At 42.2% G+C, this 24,718-nt stretch overlaps 1 protein-coding gene across 2 annotated transcripts in view; it reads left to right on the top strand.

Annotated features, from left to right (window-relative positions):
• Positions 1-24,718, top strand: part of LOC140467163 (signal peptide, CUB and EGF-like domain-containing protein 3) — a 377,653-nt gene that overhangs the window by 151,411 nt on the left and 201,524 nt on the right. For both annotated transcript variants that reach the window (XM_072563295.1, XM_072563294.1), the window contains one exon: positions 17,735-17,869. In XM_072563295.1, the coding sequence (XP_072419396.1) occupies positions 17,735-17,869 (135 nt within the window). The remainder of the gene's footprint in view (positions 1-17,734; positions 17,870-24,718) is intronic.

The raw sequence follows: 24,718 nt of genomic DNA, 5'->3' as shown, positions 1-24,718 counted from the left end.
TCCCTGGAATCAGTTCTCGAGCTCACTGTAAATAGCTGTTGTTGATTTATGGATCTAGGCACCTTGACATCTTTAATGGAAGCTGCTACAATCACGTTTGCTATTGTTGAGACCCTTCTATTGATGCCTTTGACAGTCCAATGACAATTCAGAGTTTCTCTGTGACGGTATGGGCCTGGTAAATTAAATCAAGAAGAGCGACAAATGTAATTTCTGAGATGGCCTGCAAGGAAGCAAGTGGTTTATCGAAGCACCCTGTTTATTCACAATTCCTAATCCTTGGTTCTGTAACAGCATAAACTTAATGTTTGTATTTGAAGTCTCTGGATGAGCAACATTTCTAAAATGTAGCACTGATACTAATAAATAGAGGCTTCACAAATGTAACATTTCTAATGCAACTTACTGACTGCTTTACAAATCTTCCTTTTGGTATTAAATAACACTAATATAACTTATTCTTCCCTCCCTCAAAACACCTTTCATTCAGCTCTTTACTTATCAAATTGTGCAATTTTACTCTCTGTCTCTCAGTAAATTTGCAATATTCCCTTAATCTGCAAGCATGTGTGCTTATTTATCTTTCCTTCTAATCCTTAAACCTTTTTCTCAGTTACTTGTGATACAACGATTTCCTTCTTGTTCTTACTGGCCGCAGTGGATGTGATTTTTTTTCTGCAGTTGGATTTGTGATACACCAAGGCGTTTGCTTCTTACCTTTGAGTAGCTAATGAACAATGGATGAGTGATGGAGACTGAAGTTTCTGATCTCAACAATAAACTGCTTATAAACATGCTCCTCAGACCCTAGATATAATGATCTCCCACTCACAAAGCATAAACTAACCTAATCCAGAAACAGTACCTTAGCTCAGAGTGTTTATGTTTGGTTAAACTGCTACTCAGTGCTGAGAAGTTAAATCTTTTATTTTGCAGTTTTGAGTTTTGTCATCTATGTTGCATGTGTGTTTTGCAAATTGTCATTATTTTTCGTATGACGGTGAATAGCTCTCAGCATGCAGTGCACCGTACATGTCCCTCTCTCTCTCTCTCTCTCTCTCTCTCATACAAGCTGAATTCAATAGGCGCAGAACCCTAGGGAACAGGAGTATTTCTTCAGTTGGCATTTCCTTTTGCAGTATTTCTATACCTTATAGCTGTTTATATATTTATGACTGGTTGCCATGTGACATTAATTCCTGCACTCCACTTCAGAGAGGGTGAAAATTTCAAATTCTAAGATATATGAAACCCATGTGTAAATACAGTTTGTCAAGGAAGAACACCCTTTTGAAGAATGAAAGCTTTGGAATGGAGCCCGACTGAAACCCCAAGCCAAACATGAGCAGGTGCAGAGTACAAGGTTTCAGTAGGACAGTCATAACCTGTTCAGATGCTGTCACAGCTGGGATCAAATATCTGAGCTGGGACTTTCCTGTGTTCCCATTGGCTCCATTCCACAGTGAAGCTTCAGGGGTGGAAGATCTGAGCTGAGTTGATATTGAAGGGCCTTTGGGAAGATATGATATGAATTTATACATGGTGTAAAACAAGTCTGAACCTTTTTGGAATTTTCCAACCATTGACTTCAATAGAACTCAGAATAATAAAAAAGACTTATGGGTGCCAAGAATTACATATTCAGACTTCAAATGTGACAAAACATTTATTTTCCAGAAATTTTGGTTTCTATTAAGTAGTGTTTCCTTTAAGTTATGTTGCTTTGCGTTCCTATTCTTTGCCAAATGTAGTATAAAAGTCTGTCTGACTATGTGCTATTAAATACTATTTCTGCAACTTTTGAAGGAAGTTAAATGTGGTTGTGGTTTTTTTAACCCAATGAAGTCACATGTCCAGATGAATGGATTTTGTTCCAATTTGCGTTGGCTCCCTTTCACTATGCTCTGCACTCGGACTTAATGACCCACTTGGTTTTGTTATTCTGATTTAAAACTGCTGTAAGAATGCTTGGAGATGGAACTTGATCTCGTGCCTCTGTCCTTACTGTGTAAATAGAATTAAATTGATTTCAGATGAATAAGTATTCATTTACCAGTTTTTACAGCAGAAAGATTTGATGTTGGAAATGAATGACAGCATGCACGTGCAACCCCACCTCCAGAGACATGTAAATTAAATTATGGGGTTGACAGATATACAATATAGATGGGACAAAGAGATGGGGTACTAATCTGCTCTGATCAAACCAAAAGATGGAACAGACTCAAGTGGATGAATGGCCTACACCTGTTCTAATGATTGGAGCTATTTGGAAAAATGTGCTCATTTTATATTGTTGGAATAAAATATATAGGACAAATCAAAAGACCTTTCAGCCAATTACACCTCTTCTTTCATGCATTCTGTGCCATATTGGATATCATTAACATGTCCATTAAACCAGAGGAAACACCTGGCAGAATTTCTCCTGGATTCCCAGAGATTCTTAAGCAAATTTTCATTTCTGTGACTTACAATTTCCTCACTGCACCAAGATAAGATTTCCTTTCTTCTCACTTTGCCTCTGGCCTCAAGATTCAACAAATCATTTGTGATTTTGGAGATCTGTAGCTCAGGTTGTGGATCAGGTTGTAAGTTTGCTTGCTGAGCTGAAAGGTTTGTTTTCAGCTGTTTTGTCACCATGCTAGGTAACATCATCAGTGAGCCTCCGGTGAGTGCTGGTGTTCTGTCCCACTTGCTATTTATGTGACTTGGTCTGTTATGATGGGTGATATCACTTCAGGTTCTTTTTTTGAGAAGTTGGTAAAGGAGTCCAAATCAATATGTTTATAAATGGAGTTCTGGTTTGAATACCAGGCCTCTAGGAATCCCCGTGCATGTCTTTGTTTAGCCTGTCCCATGATGGATGTATTGTCCCAGTCGAACTGGTGTCCCTCCTCGTCTGTGTGTATGGATACCAGTGATAGTTGGTCAAGTCTTTTGGTGGCTAGTTGGTGCTCACATATCCTGGTGGTGAGCTTCCTGCCCATTTGTCCAGTGTAATATTTGTTGCAGTCTTTGCAGAGTATTTTGTATATGATGCTCATTCTGCTGGTTGTTGATACTGGGTCCTTTACATTCATCAGGAGGTGTTTCAGTGTGGTGGTAGGCTTGTGGGCTACCATGGTGCCTAGGGGCTGGAGGAGTCTGGTCGTCATCTCCAAGATGTCGTTGATGTATGGCAGGGTGGCTAGTGTCTCTGGGCATGTTGTGTCTCTTGTTTAGGTCTGTTGTGTAGGAATTGATGGATTGTGCTTATCAGGTATCTGTTGTTCCTGAATACATTATATAGGTATTTTTCCTCGGCTTTTCATAGTTCCCGGGTGCTGCAGTGTGTTGTGGCTCATTTAAGTAATGTACTGATGCAGCTCTCTTTGTGGGTGTTGGGATGATTGCTCTCACAATTGAATATCTGGTTAGTATGTGTTGCTTTCCTGTAGACGCTGGTCTGCAGCTCTCCATTGTCTTTTTGTTCTCTCCCTCAATTCTCTGGCCTCAATTCTAACATGGATGTTTCTGTCTTTTTGTTCTTTTCGCCTTCCCACTGTCCTTGTTTCTGTTTTTGTTGTCACAGCCATGCCATATTCCAACTCCGTTGCAAAACCAACAACCCAAAATGTTAACTTTGTTTCTCTCTCCACACGTCACTCCCTGACTTGTTGAATATTTTCAGCATTTTTTGGTTTCATATTGGGCCATTTCCTTTATTATTTAAAAAAAACCTCTTCATAAATGTTCCTGTCTGTCTGGTTCATTCTCTCCAACTGCTGGAATAAACTAATGATCTTTTTATGTAGCAAGTAGAGCTGAACATTGTGTAATGATATTGTAATGATGATTGCTGTTTTTCAGAAGGATAACTCTATTGTAAATTTCAGATAATATTCATTTTTCAATGTGTTTAATATTTGCTTTGTAAAGTTGACAATGGTTTAAAATCAATTTGTTGAAACAAACAGGGAATTATAACTTGGAGGACACAAGAGCATGAGAAATAGGAGCAGAATTTGATCATAAGACCCCGAAGCCTTTTGATGAAGATTATGTAACCTTCTGGGTTAGAAAACTTAGAAGATTTACATTCCTTTTTTCTCTGCATTTCATTCCTAAATGAATGATTCCTTATATTGAGGTTCTCTCAAGCCCCTTTAAAATTTTGTCAGTTTCATAGAATCGCCGAATAATTACAGCACTGGAGAGCATTTTAACATTTTCTCAACAGCTGATGTCTGGCTAACTGGCCTGTAGTCCTCTGTTGTCTCACTCTCTTATTTCAATAGCTTTGTGACATTTGCTAACTGTAAGAAACTGCAGAAAGTTGTGAACACAGCTCAGTTCATCAGGCAAGTCAATCTTCAATCCACTGACTCCATCTACACCTCTTAATGCCTCAGAAAGACAGCCAACATCATCAAAGACCCCTCATACCCCAATTATCATCTCTTCCAACCTCTTCCATTAAGCTGAAGATACAAAAGCTTAAACACACGTACCAGTAGGTTAAAGGACAATTTCTTCCATGCTGTTATTAGAATGGGCGCCTCAAATTAAAATCTATTGTTGATCTTGCTTTTTGTGCACTTTCTTTGCAGCTGTAACTTTGTGTTCCTCACTCTGTTCTATCACCCTATGATCTTTGTATGTTATGATCTGCCTGTACTGCATGCAAAAGTTTTCACTGTACTTAGGTACATGTGACAACAATAAATCAAGTTTACAGAAATCAAAGCTTCCAACCTGCTGGGATCATACTAATATATGAAATTTTAATCAATGGAATTTTGGAAAATCATAACCAGAGTAACTTCCCTTAACGAGGAGTAGATTTCAGGTGAATGTAGACGTAGTTGTTTGCATTTATCTGAAGAAGGATCCAGTGCACTGAGAGGTTGCATTGTGTGTGTGTTGAATTATATTCATAGCTATGAATTCAAAGTGTTTAGTGGAATTCTCTTCAAGTAGCATGTAAGCTGTTCATTTTCATATACCCCTTTGTAATTGTCTCCACAATTGCTTGTTAATGGGTTTCAGTTTCTCTAAGAATAGAAAATTGAAGAAAATGCCAAATGAGGGTCCATTCTTTCCACAGAAAGTACAATGAAATAAAATTGGAATACGCATGCAGTGTAAGCTAATAAAAGTGATCCAAATGCTGAATTTGTGATGCTGTACCTGCTGGGGGATCAATAAAAATCAAATGCTTTATGCTCAGTGAAAATGTTTTCACCTTAATGCAAGGATTAATTTATAATAATCTTCACTAAACTGTTGACCAATTTGTATACAGAAGGCATCCTGAAGTGCCTGTTGGCATTATAATTACTCATAGAATTGGAAGTTTATTATGTACTAGTAATCCACCTCGACAGATCAGAAAGATATATTTAAGGGGATAGTACTAATTCATAGGTGCATAGGAACTTTAGCCCATTGCATCTACCCCCTCTTATCAGGTCATGGGTCATTGCCTTTTGAATGCCATTTTCTCACACTATCTCTGTATCCCTTAATGTCTTTAGTCCTCAGAAAACCTATTAAATTTCTCAGTGATTGAGCTCCCACTGCTCTCTGAGGTTAGAGAATTCCAAAGATTCACTAGCCTCTAAGTGAAGAAATCCCTTCTGTTCTCAATCTTAAATGACAATCCCAGGAATTGATTCAGTATATCTCAGTCGTGCTCCCTCTATGGTAGTTTTAACCTTCCTTGAATAAGGATACAGAAGCCGTATGTGATATTCCAGGTGAAGTCTCATCAAGGCTGTATACAACTGCAGCAAAACATCTTTAGTTCTGTTCTCAAATCCCCTTGAAATGAATACCAACAAACAATTTGCTTTTCTAACTGCTTGCTGTACTTGTGTGCTAACTTTTGGTGACTCATGGGCCAGGACACCCAAAACCCTATGCAGGAAATCTTCAGTGAAAAAGCAAAAGATTTATACAATTTGAAGAGAAACCAGAGAACTGCCCAACCTTTTATCATTTGAGAAATATTCTGCCTTTCTGTTTTTTTAATACTAAATTGTTTCAGAATTCAGATGTGAGTACTTGTCATTCACTCAAAGTGTTCAGTTACTTTCAATCAATTTTTAAACCTGGGAGACATTTCAAGGCCATTAATTTGTTTTAAAATATATGCATCCTTAACCTTAAAATGCATCCTGAAGCTACATTTGCATGTAGTTTCAGACATCCAAGCTTTTTCAGGACATTAGTGCATTGCAATTGTCCACAGGAGAGAAACTGAAACATTTCTGGCTTTGGATCTTGACTTTCAAAGCAGTTCACAGAACATTTTAAGGCTGGAACAATGATTGATTAAACATTATTTGTGTTTTAAAATCCTGTGAAGAATGGTTAATATAGACACAAATTGCTTGGATGTTGACTATAGAATTAGAGAGAGTGCGTATCTGTTTAAGGGTCTCATTCACAAATTGGGATAAGGAGTGGGAGACTTGGCCACAATGCTTTGCAGCTTATTTTAGTGGGTGCTGACACCAATTATAGTGCCCCTCCTGTTGTTTCGTCTGAAATCACCGAAGCCTGTGGATATGACCTTTCTATTCTCCCTCATTGTGTTTACCACAAGGTCATTGACAGAACCATTCCATTTACTTCCCTTCCACTGGGGATTTTCAGCACTAAACATTTACTGCCCCTCTGAAATTGATTCAATTTCTTGTTCTTTATAGTATCACTACAATGCAGGTAGAGGCCATTTGGTCCATTGAAGAGCATCCCAACCAGACCCACCCTGTTCCTATAACCCTGCATTTAACGTGGTCAATCCACCAATCCACTCATATCTTTGGACTGCGGGAAGAAACCAGAGCTCATACAGACATGGAGAATGTGCAAACTCCACACAGACAGTCACCGAAGTCTGGAATCGAACCCATGTCCCTGGCGCTGTGAGGCAGCTGTGCTAACCACTTAGTCACTGTGCCAAGCAGTTCTGAGGAAAGATCACTCGACCTGAAATGTTAACCCTGATTTCTCTCCACAGATGCTGCCAGATCTGCTGAGAATACAGAACTGACTGTCAAATGTTTTTTGTAAATTTACCATTATGTGGTCCCAATGGGATTAGGGCTATTGTATTCCATACAGCATTTGTGTATCTCAATGTTTTGCACTCCCCAATCCACTTATTAATCAGACAATTCACTCAGTGTCTGTGCTTTCTGTTTAAAGTTGGTTCACAATGCAAAGGTTTCCTTCTGTGTCTGACTGCACTGAAGCTTCAGTGCAGCATTTCGTAACGGACAATCCTAACTGTCTGGTATATCTCATGACTGGGGACATTCTAACCTCTTATTTGCGATTCAAGTTCACTGAATCCACTGGTTCAACTGCAAGATGAACACAAAGGATAGTTTGTGTTGAAATCAGATGAAAATGTAACCAGATTGTACTTTGCTTGTCTGCCTATTCATTCTAAAGAAATTACACTTGTTTTGCCAGAAAGGTAACTGCTCCAAGTGTAAATGTAGCATTCTCTGACAAGAGCATATCCCTGGATAACCTTCATGCTGATTCTCTGAGCCAGCAACCAACAGACCCAGTTTTAGCAAACCACTTGTTCAATGGATAAAGATAAAGTCATCACAGTCTTAACAGCTCTTAGGGCTGCTATCTTGGAGAGGGATAACTGGTGGTGGTGTAATGTGAGGTTCACCATGCCTCAGACAATGGCAGCGGTTAAGGAGGAGACTCCTTCATGGCAATCTTTTCAATCATAGAATCCTTACAGTGTACAAACAGCCATTTGGCCCAACAGGTTCACTCCAACCCTCTGAAGAGCATCCCACCAGACTCACCCCCTTACCCTATCCCTGGATTTCCCATGGCTAATCCACCTAGCCTGCATATCCCTGGGCACTATGGGCAATTTAGTGTGGCCAATCCACCTAACCTGCACATCTTTGGACTGTGAGAGGAAACTCACGCAGACACCAGGAGAATGTGCAAACCCCACATATACAGTTGCCCGAGGCTGGAATTGAACCCAGGTTGCTGGCACTGCGAGGCAGCAGTGCTAACCACTGAGCCACCGTGCCATCCCACTGCTTTCTTTGTTGGTGTGGTAATTGAATCCATGCTGTTGACATCACTTTGCATTACAACTGAGCTATCTGACTCTCCTGTTCAATGGATAACCGTATGATAAGAAAATAAGGAAAAAAGAACAAGGTTAAGGCAAGGTTATGATCTAAAGTTATTGTACTTGAACTGGACTTGTTGAGTCCAGAAGGATAAATTAAAGCTGCCAGGACTTTCAGTACCTCTCCATTGTCAAAGTCACTCCTTACCAGTTTGATCTGAGTGCTGCATTTCGAGGCTTTCTTTATGTACTGCTTCTTGAAATAATTATGCTTTGAATCTGTCAATTGAGGGTTTAATTCATATGCAGCCAGACCTTCTCACATAAGTGAGATCGCTTTGCGAAGCGCAAGGCTCAAAATGCGCAAAGAACATGAACAAGGTTAGAAAAGGTCCAACACTTCAATTCTCAATGTCTGTGATGAAAAAGGAAACAGACTTTTTGAGAATAAAAGGAACCCTGGAGGGCATACTTAAAAACTTTATTTGAACCACTTAGCCTTGGAAAGAAAAAAGGCAATTGTGCTTGAGGCCAGATAGTGTAAGATTAATCAAAGTGACAAGATCAAGAGGTAAGAGAGTTAAATGGCAACCACATCAAAAGTGACATTTCATCTCACAAAGGGTCTGTGGGCAGCCTAGCACTAGGGGAACCTACACTTTAAAATGCATTAAGGACAGAAAGATCTTTGTCTAATATTGCCTGCAATCAGGAGCCACAGAATGGAGTCTGTGCTGACTATAGTGTACGCAGGAAACATTGCTTCTCCTCATCACCCCGCCAGTGTCTAATGTTTTCTGTTTTTTTGTCTTTGCTCAAAGTGAGTAATATTACTGTTTAATGAGACAATGTAAACATTTAATTTTTTTTATCGTGAGAGCAGGACCCTCTGTTCTCCCTGCTGAGGAGCTTTGAGACAGAGAGGCTATTTAATGAGATGGGGTGCTGGATATACTCCTCCCACCTCGAGCAGAACTAAAACCTGCCCAATGGTCGACTTTCCCACCCAAATGCCAGTTAGTCCAGGACCATTCAGGGGCCTTGTTCCACATTTGCTGGTAAGTCACTAACCTTGTGGCATGATCGAAGGATTGCATTTTTGGGAGGTGGGGTGCTCCCTGTCTGCCTCTCGATGCAGTCCCCATTCTGCCCCCAGCCATGTTATAAGACCATAAGACATAGGAGTGGAAGTAAGGCCATTCAGTCCATCGAGTCCACTTTGTCATTTAATCATGGCTGATGGGCATTTCAATGCCACTCACCCACACTCTCCCTGTAGCCCTTAATTCCTTGAGAAATCAAGAATTTATCAATCTTTACCTTGAAGGCATTTAACGTCCCGGCCTCCACTGCGCTCCATGGCTGTGAATTCCACAGGCCCACCGCTCTAGGCTGAGGAAATATCTCCTCACTTCCATTCCAAATTGACCCCCTAAGGCTGTGCCCACAGGTCCTAGTCTCTCCACCTGATGAAAACAACTTCCCAGCGTCCACCTTTCTAAGCCATGCATTATCTTCCAAGTTTCTATTAGATCTTCCCTCAACCTTCTAAACTCTAATGAATACAATCCCCGGATTCTCAGCCATTCATCATATGTTAGGCCTACCATTCCAGGGATCATCTGTGTGAGTCTCCGCTGGACACGTTCTAATGCCAGTGTGTCCTTTCTGAGGTGTGGGGCCCAAAATTGGACACAGTGGGGCCTAACTAGAACTTTGTAAAGTCTCCGAAGCACATCGCTGCTTTTATATTCCAACCTTCTTGAGATAAATGACAACATTACATTCGCTTTCTCAATCACAGGCTCAACCTGCAAGTTAACCTTTAGAGAATCCTGTACTAGCAATCCCAGACCCCTTTGTACTTTCGCTTTATGAATTTTCTCACCATTTAGAAAATAGTCCATGCTTGCATTCTGTTTTCCAAAGTGCAAGACCTCGCATTTGCACACATTGAATTTCATCAGCCATTTCCTGGACCACTCTCCTAAACTGTCTAAATCTTTCTGCAGCCTCCCCTCCCCACCTCCTCAGTACTACCTGCCTGTCCACCTAACTTCGTACCATCGGCCAGAATGCCCCCAGTCCCTTCATCCTGATCATTCATATATAAGGTGAATACTGCGGCCCCAACACTGAATCCCACGGGACACCACTTGTCACCGGCTGAAATTCCGAAAAAGAACCTTTTATCCCAACTCGCTGCCTCCTAAGTGTTCCCTTATTTTAAGATCTTTTACAAAGTCCAGAATAGCCTGCTTCCTTGTGGGCTCCATCACAAGCTGTTCCAAAAAGCCATCCTGTAAGATTCCATGAATTCCCTTTTGGATCCACCGGCAACATATTTACCCAGTCCACCTGCATATTGAAGTCCCCCATGATCACCGTGATCTTGTCTTTCTGACATGCCCTATACACTTCTCCGTACATCCTGTGCCCCTGGTCTGTACATAACTCCCATTATGGTTTTTTTGCCTTTGTGGTTTCTCAACTCCACCCACATCATCTGACGCGATGACATTCAGGTAGTGCCATAGATTTAATTTCATTCTTAACTAACAAGGCAACCGCGTCCCCTCTGCCCACCTCTCTATCTTTTTGATAAGTTGACAGTCCTGAACCCCCTACAACCACGTCTTTGTGATGCCTACCACATCATAATCATTCACGATGATTTGTACCATTAATTCATCTACTTTGTTACGAATACTACAAGCCTTCAGGTAAAGCACCTTAATGCTAATTTTCTTATCCTTATGATTTCCAACATCTCTAGTAATATGTCCTAAAACATCCTTCCTTTTTGCTTTATTTCTAGTCTACCTTGAACTTAAACCCTGCACACATGCTAACCTGCTGCTTACTTTTCTACTTGACTCCACACTCCCTGTCGCTTTCCCTTTCCCTGCCCCCGACTCACAAGTTTAAAGGATTAGTGGTGCTGGAAGAGCACAGCAGTTCAGGCAGCATCCAAATAGCTTCGAAATCAACATTTCGGGCAAAAGCCCTTGCCCGAAACGTCGATTTCGAAGCTATTTGGATGCTGCCTGAACTGCTGTGCTCTTCCAGCACCACTAATCCAGAATCTGGTTTCCAGCATCTGCAGTCATTGTTTTTACCTCACAAGTTTAAAGTCCTAGTGACCATCCTACTTATCCTTTTCGCTAGAAGACTGGTTCCAGATCGTTTCAGGTGGAGACCACCCCGTTGATACGGACCCCAAACACCAGCAGGAGAGGGCATGATGATGGTGAGGGATAGGGGTCGCTCATAAGCAGAACTGGGTTGATGTCACCAGAAGGCAGGCCTTCTCAGCTGCCTTCTTGACATCTGCCTGCCTCCATCCTCATGGGGGGTGGCACAGTGGTTAACACTGCTGGCTCATAGCACCAGCCACCCTGGTTTGATTTTAGCCTTGGGCAACTATCTATGTGCAGTTTGCACATTCTCCCCATGTCTGTGTGGATTTCCTACCGGTGCTCCAGTTTCCCCTCTCGGTCTAAAAATGTGCAGGTTAGGTGGATTGACCATGCTAAATCTCCCTGTAGTATCCAGGCTAGGTGGGTTAACTATGAAAAATATTATAGGGGTACAGTGAGATGTTCCTTGGAGGGTCAATGCAGACTCGATGGGCCAATTGACCTCTATCTCCACTACTGGGATTCTTTGATTTTATGTCTCTCTGAAATTGGGAGGTGACAATCCCAAATACACTTCTCAATGGAAAATAAGGTGTATGATATTTTATTTGGCGATGTCATGACTTTCAACTCAGGGAGAAAATCCAGCTCAGTATTTCAAATGATGCAGCACTGTATTCGCACTGCATGAAATGTGTGTCTCAATTATGTGCTCAAGTCCGAGACTCATATTTGAACCTGCAGAAATCTGTGTGGGTGGCACATGCTGCCACCTTATTAAAGTTGTACACGAAAGAAGAATTGTGTATGTTATGTTAAAATTCTTGTGAATGAGTGAATTTTCTGTCCACATATAACATTTGCTGTTGTCATACATTTTGGTCAACATCGAACATTGAAATTGATGTAATAATCAATGCTAATGAAAACTTCCTGTGTAAACAGGTCTTTATGCCATGACTGAACTGAATAATCTCAACCACACGCACTGCTGCCCACTTCTCATGGGGAAGCACCCATATCAGACAAGGGGCACTAAATATTTATCATTCCACATTGGAGGCAGAGGTAGCAAGGGTACATAATTTGCTAAATGACAGGAAACAGAGCAGTGAGTGGTACACTAAATAAATAAGCACATTACCATTTAATAGGGGCCCCATTGCTTTTGCTGATATTCATTTATGACTTGGATGTTGATATTTGTTTATGACTTGGATTTAGGCATTGTCATCTTGACTTGACTTACGGAAGGCCACAGTGCTACAATTTACCACAGTCAGGGGAGATCCATCCCAGCCAGAACAAGAATTGAGCCCTGTGCCATGGCATCAATCTGACCTGCACCGGTTGCACCTAGCTAATTGGTCCTTAAAGGAGTCCACATTGCAGTGATAATATCCGCTTTTACAAACATATTGTAGCCTGGAGCTGTGGGGGGTGGAGGGGGGGGGGGGGGGGTGGGGGGGGGTTGATGGTAGAGGCAGCTATGGATGAAGTGGACACAACCTGAAGAAACAATGAACTGGATGTAGGTTTGCTCGCTGAACTGGAAGGTTTGTTTTCAGACGTTTAGTCACCGTACTGGGTAGCATCATCAGTGAGCCTCGGATGAAGCTCCGGAAGAACAATGAACTGTCAGGAAGATGCTGATAGACCTCAAAGAGATCTAGACAGATACTTGGCATGTGAAATTTAATGCAGAAATGTGAGAAATGGTCAAGAATGAGAAAGGGCAATATAAGGTCCATTTGGTTTAGGAACAGAAAGACCTCAGAGTATGCAAGTACAAATCATTGAAACCAATAAGGAAGGTCATGAAAGTGGTTTAAAAAAACAAATGAGATGCTTTGTTTTATTTATTTGTTCATGGGATGTAAATGTTACTGGCTAGGCTAGGAGTTATTACCCATCCCTAACTTCCCTTGAGAAGGTGATGGTGAGCTGTGCTCTCCAACCGCTGGCTGCAGTTCTTGAAGTGTAGGGACACCCACAGCACTGTTAGGGGATCCTAGAGGAAAAAATCAGTTTAAAAAAAAAGACACAATAATAATCAGAAATGAACATACTCATTATATTGGAGCATTGTCCTGAAGTATACAGGACGAATTGGACAGTGTACGTCATTTGTAAATTTTACTGTTTTCTTCCTTCTGTGAGGGGTGTTCTAAGATTCTTATCCAGAGTCAGTAAAGAGATGCTGACATCATTGTAAGTCAGGTTGGTGTGCTGTTTGGGGGGGGAATCTTGTAGATGGTGGTGTTCCAATGTGTCTGCTGCAATCGTTATAGTGGTAGAGGTCACCGCTTTGGAAGGTGTTTTTTGTATATGACTGTGAGGTTCTGACAGGGTTACCACTTGATTGAGTACAGCATGTAGCATCCACATATACACACCACTGACTGTGATAATGTCATGACAATTTGATCAGAGTGCATTGCAGGGCCATAGTTCTCCCAACAATCTCTGATCATATTAGTGTGATTTATAAATAGTAGCAGTCTTGTAAACTTCAACTTGTTCATTAAATAAGACCCTTCTAGTTAAACCAGAAACCTGTTTATCATTATCCATGCTAAACCCTTTTGAGCTTGAAGGAACCCACAGACCCAACAATGCTGACAAGGGAGCCTTTGTAAGTTGCACCATTGCCTCTCGTAGATAGTACATGCTGCTGCCAATGTGTGTAAGTGGTGGATGGAGTGAAGTTGAAGGTGGTAGATGAGGTGCTCATCAAATGGATGTTTCAGTGTGTATCAATAATAGTCAATGCATTGAATACAAAAACAGGAAAGTTTTGATGAACCATTACAAAACATTGATTCAATGACAAATAGTGTTTTAAGTCCAATTCTGGGCACCTCAATTAGAGAGGGCTTGATAAAAGATTAACTGGAATAGTTTCAAGGATGAGGAACCTCGGTTTTATTAAAATAGATTAAGGTTATTCCCTTTGGAGAAGAGATGATTGAGAGGAAATTTGATACAGGTCCAAAGGTGTGCAGGTTGGGTGGATTGGCCGTGCTAAATTGCCCATCCTGTCCTAAGGTGTGTAGCCATGGGAAATGCAGGGTTACAGGGAAAAAGAAGGGGTTGGGTCTGGGTGAGATGATCTTTGGGGGGGTGGGTGTGGACTCAATAGTCTGCTTCCACACTGTAAGAATTCTATTATTTTAGGTTTTGAAAATCATGAGGTATCTAAGCAGAATAAAGGAAGGAAGCTATTCCCAGTTGTGGAATGGTTGCAAATCAGAGCGGGCAGCTTGAAGGTGACTGGTGCGGCAATTAAAGGCAACATGAGGAAAAAGTTCTTTTTAATGAAATAAATCATTATGATCTGAAATGCAATACCTCAATAGGTGATGTAGACAGATTCAGTTGTGATTTTCAAAACAGAATTTGCCACGTACATGAATGGAAAATGATTGTAGTGCCACAGGAAAATACAAGGGTCTTGCTGGATTGCTTTTGCAGAAAGCCACTATAGTTTTTATGGATCACTTGGCCTCTTTCTCTGCTGTAAGCATTCTATTTTTCTATAATTAGTGCAATTAATGTACTAAGCATACTATTTGAAGCAGTTCAATACATCCTTAACCTACACTTAAACGTTTAAATGTCTGCTAATTTTCTGCAAAGTCAGGTCTCCTAAACCGTTTCATTCAACTGTTTGCATCTTGTTAGCTCAAAGTTGAGACTATGGATCCAAGTACTGTACACACAATTAGAAAATACAATCGCTAAGTGGAATTTCCAGCTCTTATTTTCCTGGACACCTTATATAGCAGGCAGATCATGTTAATGCTGCCACGTACACCAGACAAATTGTGTTCACATGATCATGCCCATTAAAAAGTGTGAGGACTGTACTAGCGAAACCTCCAACACACTATAAAGCCACATTTTATCGATAGGTGATAGTAGACATCCAACTACTGCAACTTCATATCTGACTAGAAATTGTGAAAGCAAATGAGTGATTAGGAGTTTCAGTGGAAGCATCATAATCTTTCATATTTCTACCATTTACCATATTTATTTCAGATTTCCAATGCTGAATTTGTTCAGTCCTTTTCCTCAGGCCGATGTTAGTTTTGTGTTAAAAATGCTGCAATGGGTTACTGACCAATTATTGAAGAAAGTGCTGGCCATTAAATCCTGGAATTTTTAATGATATGTAATTATGCCTTTAAGCTCCATTGGAGAAATGGTGTAGTTCTGTATAGGTGAGCAGCTGATAGAGTGACGAGACTGAACATTTAGCAAAAAATAAAATGCACGAATTGTGGCTGACAGCTGGCTTGAGATTTAATTCTGAGTAAAGGAGCAAACTGTTCCTTCCTTAGAAATCTGAGCTGCAACTTTCAGGGCAAGAAATTAGGTTTCAGTTAGCACCCGTTTTGGCTGAAACCACTCCTGTTAGAGCTCTAAACTGGCGCCTGTGGTGTATGCACATATTTGAAGGGTGATTTGCCCAAGATGTCATATTGGTGAGGATGTTACTTACACTATTCAGTGAACACCTGCCAGAAATATAGGATGCACTCTTCTCAGGATCTGCGTGGTGTGGCAGAATCAGGCATCAAGTGCGATGAGGCTCATACTCCATGGATATTTGCACCTACCTTCTGTCATCCCATCATGGCACCTCCCCAAAACACTGCTCATGACTTTCAACGCAGGGTACAGATGCAAATAGCGTTGTGAGATACTTTGTGTGCATGGATAGAGATCCAGCTTAAGGAATGGAACAGGCTGGCTCCTTGTTTTCTTAATGCTTGCTCACTCAGTGCTTAACATCGTGTTGCACTATCCATGCCATGCCGTGCTATTAGTGCTTCACCCAGGGCCAAAGGTTGTCATTACTGCTGTCTCCAAAGTCTCTTTAGTGCAGACACCCAGGCAGTCTGCCTGTCAGGAGGGATCTGTCTGGTGAGGTGGGGAGCCATCCTGGTAAATGACACACCGAAATGGCAAGCTAACACCAACAGCTGTCTGCGTGGCAAACGAACTGCACGTGCACTCAATCAAATAAGCATGTCGGAAAGTGGTGGCAGATAGTCCTCAGTTCAGACAAGGAGATGGGTAGGTTGCTGTCTGTCAGGGGGTCCTGGTACAGTCAGTCACAAGCACAGTCAGCACAGACTGTCCAGGGCATTGCAGTGGAAGGTGTTGCATGCACAGTCCCCTATAACCACAGATTACCGTGGTTCATGGACTCAGCCCAACTGTTTGTTTTATTGCACTGTGGAGTCCATGGACCACGTGTATATTGGTTGTTGACGTTTCTCCCTTTTTAGTTACCTAAAGGACCTTCTGCTCTGTGTTTGGTTGCACCTCAGCCCCACGATCCTGATCTTCGGGCACCGGTACGGAGGTGTGAGGACGGGTCAGAGGATCTCCTCATGGGTCTGCTCCCGGGCCTGGCCAGGCTGGCCAAAAACAGGTCCAGGCAATGGGCCGTGGAGGGTGGTCATCATGGCTTGCCCTCATCTGCAGCTACATTCCAGCCTGTGTGTCCCTGAAGAGGGAGCATGCGGTGCCCACCAACACTCTTGCTGCCTTCAAGGAGATGTGGGCACCCTGCAGAGGTTGGAGTGTTTTATTTCTACCTCCAACTCTCTTTTGATTTGAATCCCCATCCTTCCCATTCACTTCGTTTCTGCTGGAAGCATTGCCAGGCTTTGCTTGTTACTGGTTCCCTGCAGACTCATGGCCCAGAGGTCTGTCCCAGTACAGTCCTGAGGACTGTTCAGCCTGTCAATCCTGGAGGGCCAGCTAAAGTAGTGAAGGGAATTGTATATCATTAGTTGGGAAATTACTACTGACGAGAGCCCTGGGTACTCTATTCATGTCTCAATTCTCATTAGCAGCATTGCTGAGTTCTTGATTCCCTCCGGTTTCGTGATATTAGTTTTAGACTAGCTTCAGAGTTTTCTGTAACTAGAGGAAGCTTGGGCCAAGATTTCTGCTGGTGCATGCCTTGAGTTGACAGCGTGTCGGTGTACGGTTGCTGGGGGTGAACTACCCTCCATTTTGTCACTTGTACCCATATCCTGTTGGTGACTGTCTTCAGGAAACTTTTGGTTGCTTTCATTCATGGAAAGGCTGATATTCAGAACACCCCATGTAGGGAAATAAGAACAAGTTGTATTTGACTTTGTTCCAAGTGTTCTAAATAAGGTTCAATGGTGTGTTGTAGACACACCAAGAGAAATAACACTGTTATTTCTACCATGGGATATGGGGTGAGAGAGATAATCCATTTTCCCAAATGTCAAGTCTTCCATATTTCACAGGATAAAGGTTTCCGTGCCTTTTTGGAAGGACTATTTCCCTTCCTTCCATTCCCATTCCCAATCCCATGTCATGGAAAAGTGATGAGAACATTTTTGGACAGATCTGGTTACATTGCAATGCAGTGGAATAGTGATATCATGTTTTTGATGGTTTTGTTTAATGGTGTCTTTGTATTTCTTTTCACTAGATGTGGACGAATGTGCAGATAGCAATGGTGGATGCCAGCAGATCTGTGTCAATATGATGGGGAGCTATGAGTGTCGATGCCGAGAAGGATTCTTCCTCAGTGACAACCAGCACACATGCATCTTACGGCCTGAAGGTTAGACTCCATTTTAGTATAAATGTCATCGGATTAAAGGTAAATCAGTATGGGTTCATTTAACTTCAACATCGTCATGAGCTCCTATTCTCACAGCATTCTTTTCTCACAGAACTGATCCCTCTCAAAGAATCTGATCCAATCTGAAGGAGTGACTGTTTGATATTGGCACTGGGTCACTGTATTATGCAGTTGGCTCAGGACAGTAGTAGACTGATATCAGTCGCATGTTATGGTATATAAGACCTGTGAGCAGACAGTGAAGAGCTTCCATTTGTGTTCACAACCAGCCTCAATAATAAGGGCCAATACATCAAGGGTGGTACCAGCATTCCACTTTTGGTTCCAAAATAGAAGAAAAACAGTTTCTACTGCCAGGAAGGTCAGGAACCGGAGAGTCCCACATAATAAGAAAATTGGGAAAGGAACTGGGATTAGGGTGGGATGGGGTGGGAAGGTTGCGGTGTGCGGTGAATAAGGATGTGCTGGAAAAAACTGCTGAAATGCTGGAGGTAGCAGATTCAGCTTCAACCTTGCTAAAGGGACTTGGTTACACACTGAGAAAGAAACATTTGAAGTGCTAAGGGGAAAGAGTCTGGGATTGAACCTATTCACCAAATCCCGACAGACCAGAAGGAGGCCATTGGCCCATCGAGTCCACACTGACCCTCTGAGGAGCATCCCACCCAGACCCAGCCCCCACTGTTTCCCATAACCCTACGGTTCCCATGGCTAAGCCAACTAGTCTACACATTCCCAAACCTTATGGACAATTTCAGTATGGCTGATTAGCCTAGCCTTACATCTTTGGACAGTTGGAGGAAACCCATGCAGATGCGGGGAGAATGTACAAACTCCACACAGAGGCTGGAATCGAACCTGGGTCCCTGGTGCTGTGAGGCAGCGATACCAGGCACAAATGAGTGGCTGAAATGTTGCTATCTACTGAAAGTTTGTGTGTGGTTTTCCACTGACTTGAATAATGATGTAAATTGTAGTTCCGTTTTTGATAGGTGTTACTTCATAAGTTGCTGATTTGGAGGAAGCAAAGACTCAGCACCAGTTCATATTGTTAGAGTATTTCCTTCCGAATTGTTCATTTCAGTTGCTAATGGCTGAGCAGGCTTTGCAAAAAGGAGTCAGTTCAGTGGATAACTTTCAAGATTGGGTCAGAATATGAGATGCCTTGAAATAAGGGCCAACATTCCATTAGCTTTCTTGATTACCTGTTGCACCTGTGTGATTAAATTAAATGTGAATAATTTATTATTCGCTGTGCGTATCACCAGCAAGCTCTTTGACCATCCCGTTAGGCGTATATCTCCTTTTCAAGAAGAGGATACTTACAAGGAGGTTAGACCAGGACACAAACAAAATCAACATGTAGCAGATGCTGGAAGTCTGAATATATAAACAAAAAATGCTGGAAAACGTCATTGCAGCAGCATCTTTGGAAAGAGAGAAACAGAATTAGCGAACTGAATTCTCCCAGGTCTTCAGTTTGGAGGTGTACTGACAATTGGAATAAAGACTGTCAGGTCAACTTCCTAATGGATTCTTGACCCTCTATATTCTCTCTGGTGGGTTTGATGGCCACTACTGGACAATGATGGGAACCCAATTCCAGTTGGTAATGAGTCCCCCCCATCTGCCAATGTCCACATTGTAGGAAATACTCTCTTGGCCGCACAGGCCTCCTGCTGTGTCAGGAAGCTGCAAATGGATCATAGAAACAAAGAAGATAGGAGCAGGAGGAGGCCATTCAGCCCTTCAAGCTTGTTCCATCATTCGTCATGATCATGGCTGATCGTCCAACTTAATAGCCTCATCATGCTTTCTCCCCGTAACCTTTGATCCCGTTCACCCCAGCTGCTATATCAGCCGCCTCTTGAATATATTCGATATTTTGGCATCAGTTACTTCCTGTGGTAATGAATTCCACAGGCTCACCACTCTTTGGATGAAGAAGTCTCTCCTCATCTCCGTCCTAAATGGTCCACCTCAAATTCTCAGACTGTGACCCCTGGATCTGGACACACCTACCACACACACTACCAACATCCTCCCTGCATCTACCCTGTCTAGCCCTGTTAGAATTTTATACATCTCTATGAGAACCCTCCCCCACCCTCATTTATCTGAACACCAGCAAAAGCAATCCTAACCTAGTCAATCTCTCTTCATACATCAGCCTGGTAAACCTTCGCTGCACTCCCTCGAGAGCAAAAGCATCCTCATGGGCAGTTTTGCAGCAGGGATCTCCAAGTCCAAGCTGTGGCCCATTTGAGAGTTTATACTGAGTTAGCAGGAAGAATTCATAGAGGGGATCCATTTCCAGACATGAAGCCTGATGTCTTCACACATGTTTACCCTGCTGCTCTGCCAGTAGCCTCCGTCTCTCTGAAAGTGCCTCTATGCTGCTGCTCTTGCTGATGGCCAGCTCCACAGTTTATGTTGGCTGCACTGCATGGTGCACAGAGGAATATTCTCAATGGAACACCTCCAGGGAGACTTCCAACATCCTATCGCAGCCTCTTTTGGCTTCCTGGCGCAGAACTCACCCCAGCATCTGGAACAATATCCAAACAGCAGAGTGCAGCCCAATATTTTGGGTCAGTGATCTTTCAACAGACTTGAACAAGTTTAAAACGTGTCCCATGCTCCTTCAGAGGGACAGCAGAAGTGTGTTGGGCTGTGACCATTCGATGATTGTATATAATAAACAAGTACAGAAGCTGAAAAAGCAGGGAGGGAAGGAAAAGAGCAAAAGGGAAGGTCAGAGATGAGATTAAAGATGGGAGAGATTGAATGACCAAAGGGATGATAGTATAAGGAGAAAGTGAGGACTGCAGATGCTGGAGATCAGAGCTGAAAATGTGTTGCTGGAAAAACGCAGCAGGTCAGGCAGCATCCAAGGAGCAGGAGAATCGACATTTCGGGCATGAGCCCTTCTTCAAAATGATAGTATAAGGCAAAATAGGGATGACAATGGGAGCAGTAAACAAACGAGAGGTGTGTCTAAAGGAAGTCTGAAAGGGAAAATACAAAATTATAGCCAATAGTTGCCAACCAAAAATAAACCAACAAATGATTGCGAGCAGAGGTTTGATTTGAAATTTAAAATCCAAAAGGCTGTAATCTGCCTCACTGAAAGATGACATACTAGTGGGTTTGATTAGAGGTCTGTAGGACACCAAGGCCAGAGAAGCCGCGCAAGCCCATGGGATACTACACCTGGCCTTTCACCTCCTCCATGCATATTGTCCAATGTTAGATGTGCTGCAGAACCAATCACTGCCAGCTAATGGGCAGTGTATAGTGGTGCCATCAATCCTTCTTTCTACTCGAACAAGAAATTTAACCAGCCCCTTACAGGCACTGTAACAAAAAAATTAGAATATTCAAGGAAATTTTCTAAATGATAATAGAATGTTATATTAAAATGCCATTTCTAAGAGTGATGCTGAATCCCAGCCCTTGCACTACCCACTGCTAATGCAATCTCTGTCTACACTTTTGAAACAAAACTTTGATCAGGTTAAACAGCTTCTGTTGGGGCACTGTAACAAAACCAAAATTTTACATACAAATCTAGAATGGGAACTTATAAAAATCAAGTTAAAATACAGGGTGATGCTGCACCCAGCCCCGATGGTGCCCACATTCTCCTTCTCCAGGGATAATCAAGCCCAAATGAGCAATAGAAGCATTTGAACACTGTGACCTCTCCATGGCCAGCTGCCAGACCTTTCCAGGCTGTCTTCCATTTCACTCTTTTCTGCAAAGAACTTTAAACAGCACTTGTTAGGACCAATCCTCCTTTTCACACTGGGGCTGAGACCCGATTTGGTTAACCGCGGTAGAATGAGCCACTAGGGAGACTTCAAATGAATAGACACTGGTCTTAACAAGGCTAGTTTATTATAATATGTGCAAGTTATTTAATCCTATAAATAACTTGCTAATCAGGTTACAGTGATGACACGTCTGTCTCCATTGGGTTCCAGAGTTAAACTCTTATTCTTCCCACTGAAGCCTCTATGACATTATTAGATTGGGTGGAGCTTAATGCAGTCTCCAGCATTTACCCTTTCAGAATCATTACAATATCAAGATCCCAACCATTCCTCTCAAATAAAACTGATACACTTGAACTTCTTTCAATTCAGTATAGAGTACTGTCAGTTCACAGTGAAGTTTCCTCTGCATGGGGGAGACAAAACACAGTCTGGGTAACTGCTATAGGCAACATCAATGCTCAGTCTGTAAGCACAGCCCAGAGCTTCAGTCACGTCATTTTAATTGCACACTTCTCTCTCGCTCTTAGCTCTCTGTCCTTGGCTTTCCACGTAGTTCCGCTGAAAATCAACCTGATCACAAGGACCCTCATCTTTCTTTTTGGCATTTTACTATCTCCCTGACATGACATTGTGGTTAACAATTTCAACTTGTCACTTCTGCTGCTATTTTTGTTGTCTGTTTATTTTTGGTTGGCAGCTTTGATAATGATTTTTGCCTTTTACCCATTAAGAATTCCTTTCACAAAAAGTTCCTTTTTGTTTCTTTAACTCTACCATCACCATCTCAATTTGCCTTGCATCCCTTTTATAATTTACTCTGTCTTATATTGATATTTATTGAAAAGAAAAATTGAAAATGCTGAGAATGTAATGTAAAAATGGAAATGCTGGAAACAATGCAAATGCCTACTCGTACTTCTGGAAACACACATTGGTTAAAGCTTCTTTAGTAAACTTTCCAGCTGAATTGCATCCTGGAAGGTCCCATTCTGCTCAAGTGGAAACCCAGAAAACAGGAATCTGGTTCATCTTTCAGAACATGGGAATGCAACCACCCGCAGGTTCACTTCCAAGCCACTCACCACCCTAACTCGGAACGATATCGCCATTCCTTAACAGCCTGTGGACCTAAACCCTGGAATTCCTTCCCCTGTAGCATTGTGGTCAACCTACACCAAATGGACTGCAGGAATGCAAGAAGGCAGCTCACTTTCTTAAAGGCAACGAGGAAAGGATAATAACTACTGGGCCAAAGGGGCCCAAAACAGGTGCTGGTAGACTGTGTGTTTCCAAGATTTTCTGTAAATCCTTTAGAAAGCTATTTTGTAATTCCCCTGTCTTCCTGTCAAATCACTATTTGATATTTAAGCTGGATCCTTGATTTGCCACAAGTCATAACCTCTCATTTTTCAGCCGTTGGGGAGTTGTACGGTGGCTCACTGGTCAGCAGTGGTGCCTCACAGTGCCAGGACCCTCAGATTCAATTTCATCCTCGGGTGGCTATCTGTGTGGAGTTTGCACATTCTCCCCGTGTCTGCATGCGTTTCCCCCCGGGTGCTGCAGTTTCCTCCCACAGTCCAAAGATGTGCAGGTTAGGTGGATTGGCCATACTAAATTGCCCATAGTATCCAGGGATGTGCGTTAGCCATGGGAAATGCAGGGATAGGGAAGGGGGCTAGGTCTGGGTGAGATGCTGTTCAGAGGGTTGGTATGAACTTAACGGGCCGAATGACCTACTTCCACACTGTATAGATTCCCTGCGCTGTCCATACAGGAGCTCAGTGAGTATACTCTCCACACAACTCGTGCTGTGCCTAATTGAAGTGACCTTGGCATGCTACCAGACACAGGCAGGATTGGTACAGGAAACCTGGGCACGCCTGGGAACCTAAAGGCTTTTCGATGGGAGGGGTAAAGAATGGACGCCATTCAGAAGAAAACTCAATGGAACCAAAAACTCAAAAATCTGATGTAAATCAGAACTGCTATGAAAGCTGTTGGAGATGAGTCAGCAGGTCAAACTACCTCTGTGGAAATTAAAAAAAAGTTAAGCATTCAGTTCAATAACTTCATCAGAATTACTGAAAAATGAATTCAAATACTTTTTGCAGTTTACAGTACAGTAAGTTTTTCAACCAATGAATGTTAACGTTTGGAGTTCTATTTCAAGCAGTTAGAAGCCAACAGGTTTTCATTGATGTGCTCTTTGATCCCCAACTGAAACTTGACAATTTGTGCAAATTGATATCATATGTAGAGTACAAACAAATGGGTAGGAGCCTGGACAGTGCAGTCTTCCCTGGAGTGAGATGGATGTAACAAGAATTTGCTCTGTGTGAATGATAAATGATGGCTTGGCAACCAATAAATTGTGTTGTTCTTGACTGAGTAGCTTCCCTTTTTTATCCAAGGCATAGCACACTTAAATGGAGAAAGTGAGGACTGCAGATGCTGGAGATCAGAGCTGAAAATGTGTTGCTGGAAAAGCGCAGCAGGTCAGGCAGCATCAAAGGAGCAGGAGAATCGACGTTTCGGGCATCAGCCCTTCCTGAAGAAGGGCTGATGCCCGAAACGTCGATTCTCCTGTTCCTTGGATGCTGCCTGACCTGCTGCGCTTTTCCAGCAACACATTTTCAGCTATAGCACACTTAAATGGCAAGGTTAGTTCTCACTCTCCATTCGGGAAACATTTATTAGTAGATCAGCAAAAATCTACAGAGATTTTCCTTGGTGCTGTCAGAAGCCTTTGTGGATGTTTTCCCTTCCCTTGCCTCCAAATAAGCTATTTCATTAAAAAGGATGTTGGCAATGAACACTGCTGGCATGAGATCAATAACACTCACCAATAAAGCTTTGAAACAGCAAGGCCACTTTTTATTCAATGTATGAAGTTGATCGTTGGCAATATCAGCCTGTTAACCTGATGCTGAAATCACTGAAATGGCAGCTCAAGAAGCAGCAATGCTTCATGCTAACGGTCTGTCTATCCCTGACTTTATCTGGAAGACGTTTCCTTGCAGAACCCTTTGTTGCCTCATGTAATTGACAT

The sequence above is a fragment of the Chiloscyllium punctatum genome, chromosome 45 (genome assembly GCF_047496795.1).
Source record: "Chiloscyllium punctatum isolate Juve2018m chromosome 45, sChiPun1.3, whole genome shotgun sequence".
Classification (NCBI taxonomy): Eukaryota; Metazoa; Chordata; class Chondrichthyes; order Orectolobiformes; family Hemiscylliidae; genus Chiloscyllium; species Chiloscyllium punctatum.
This window is presented reverse-complemented; position numbering and strand designations above follow the sequence as displayed.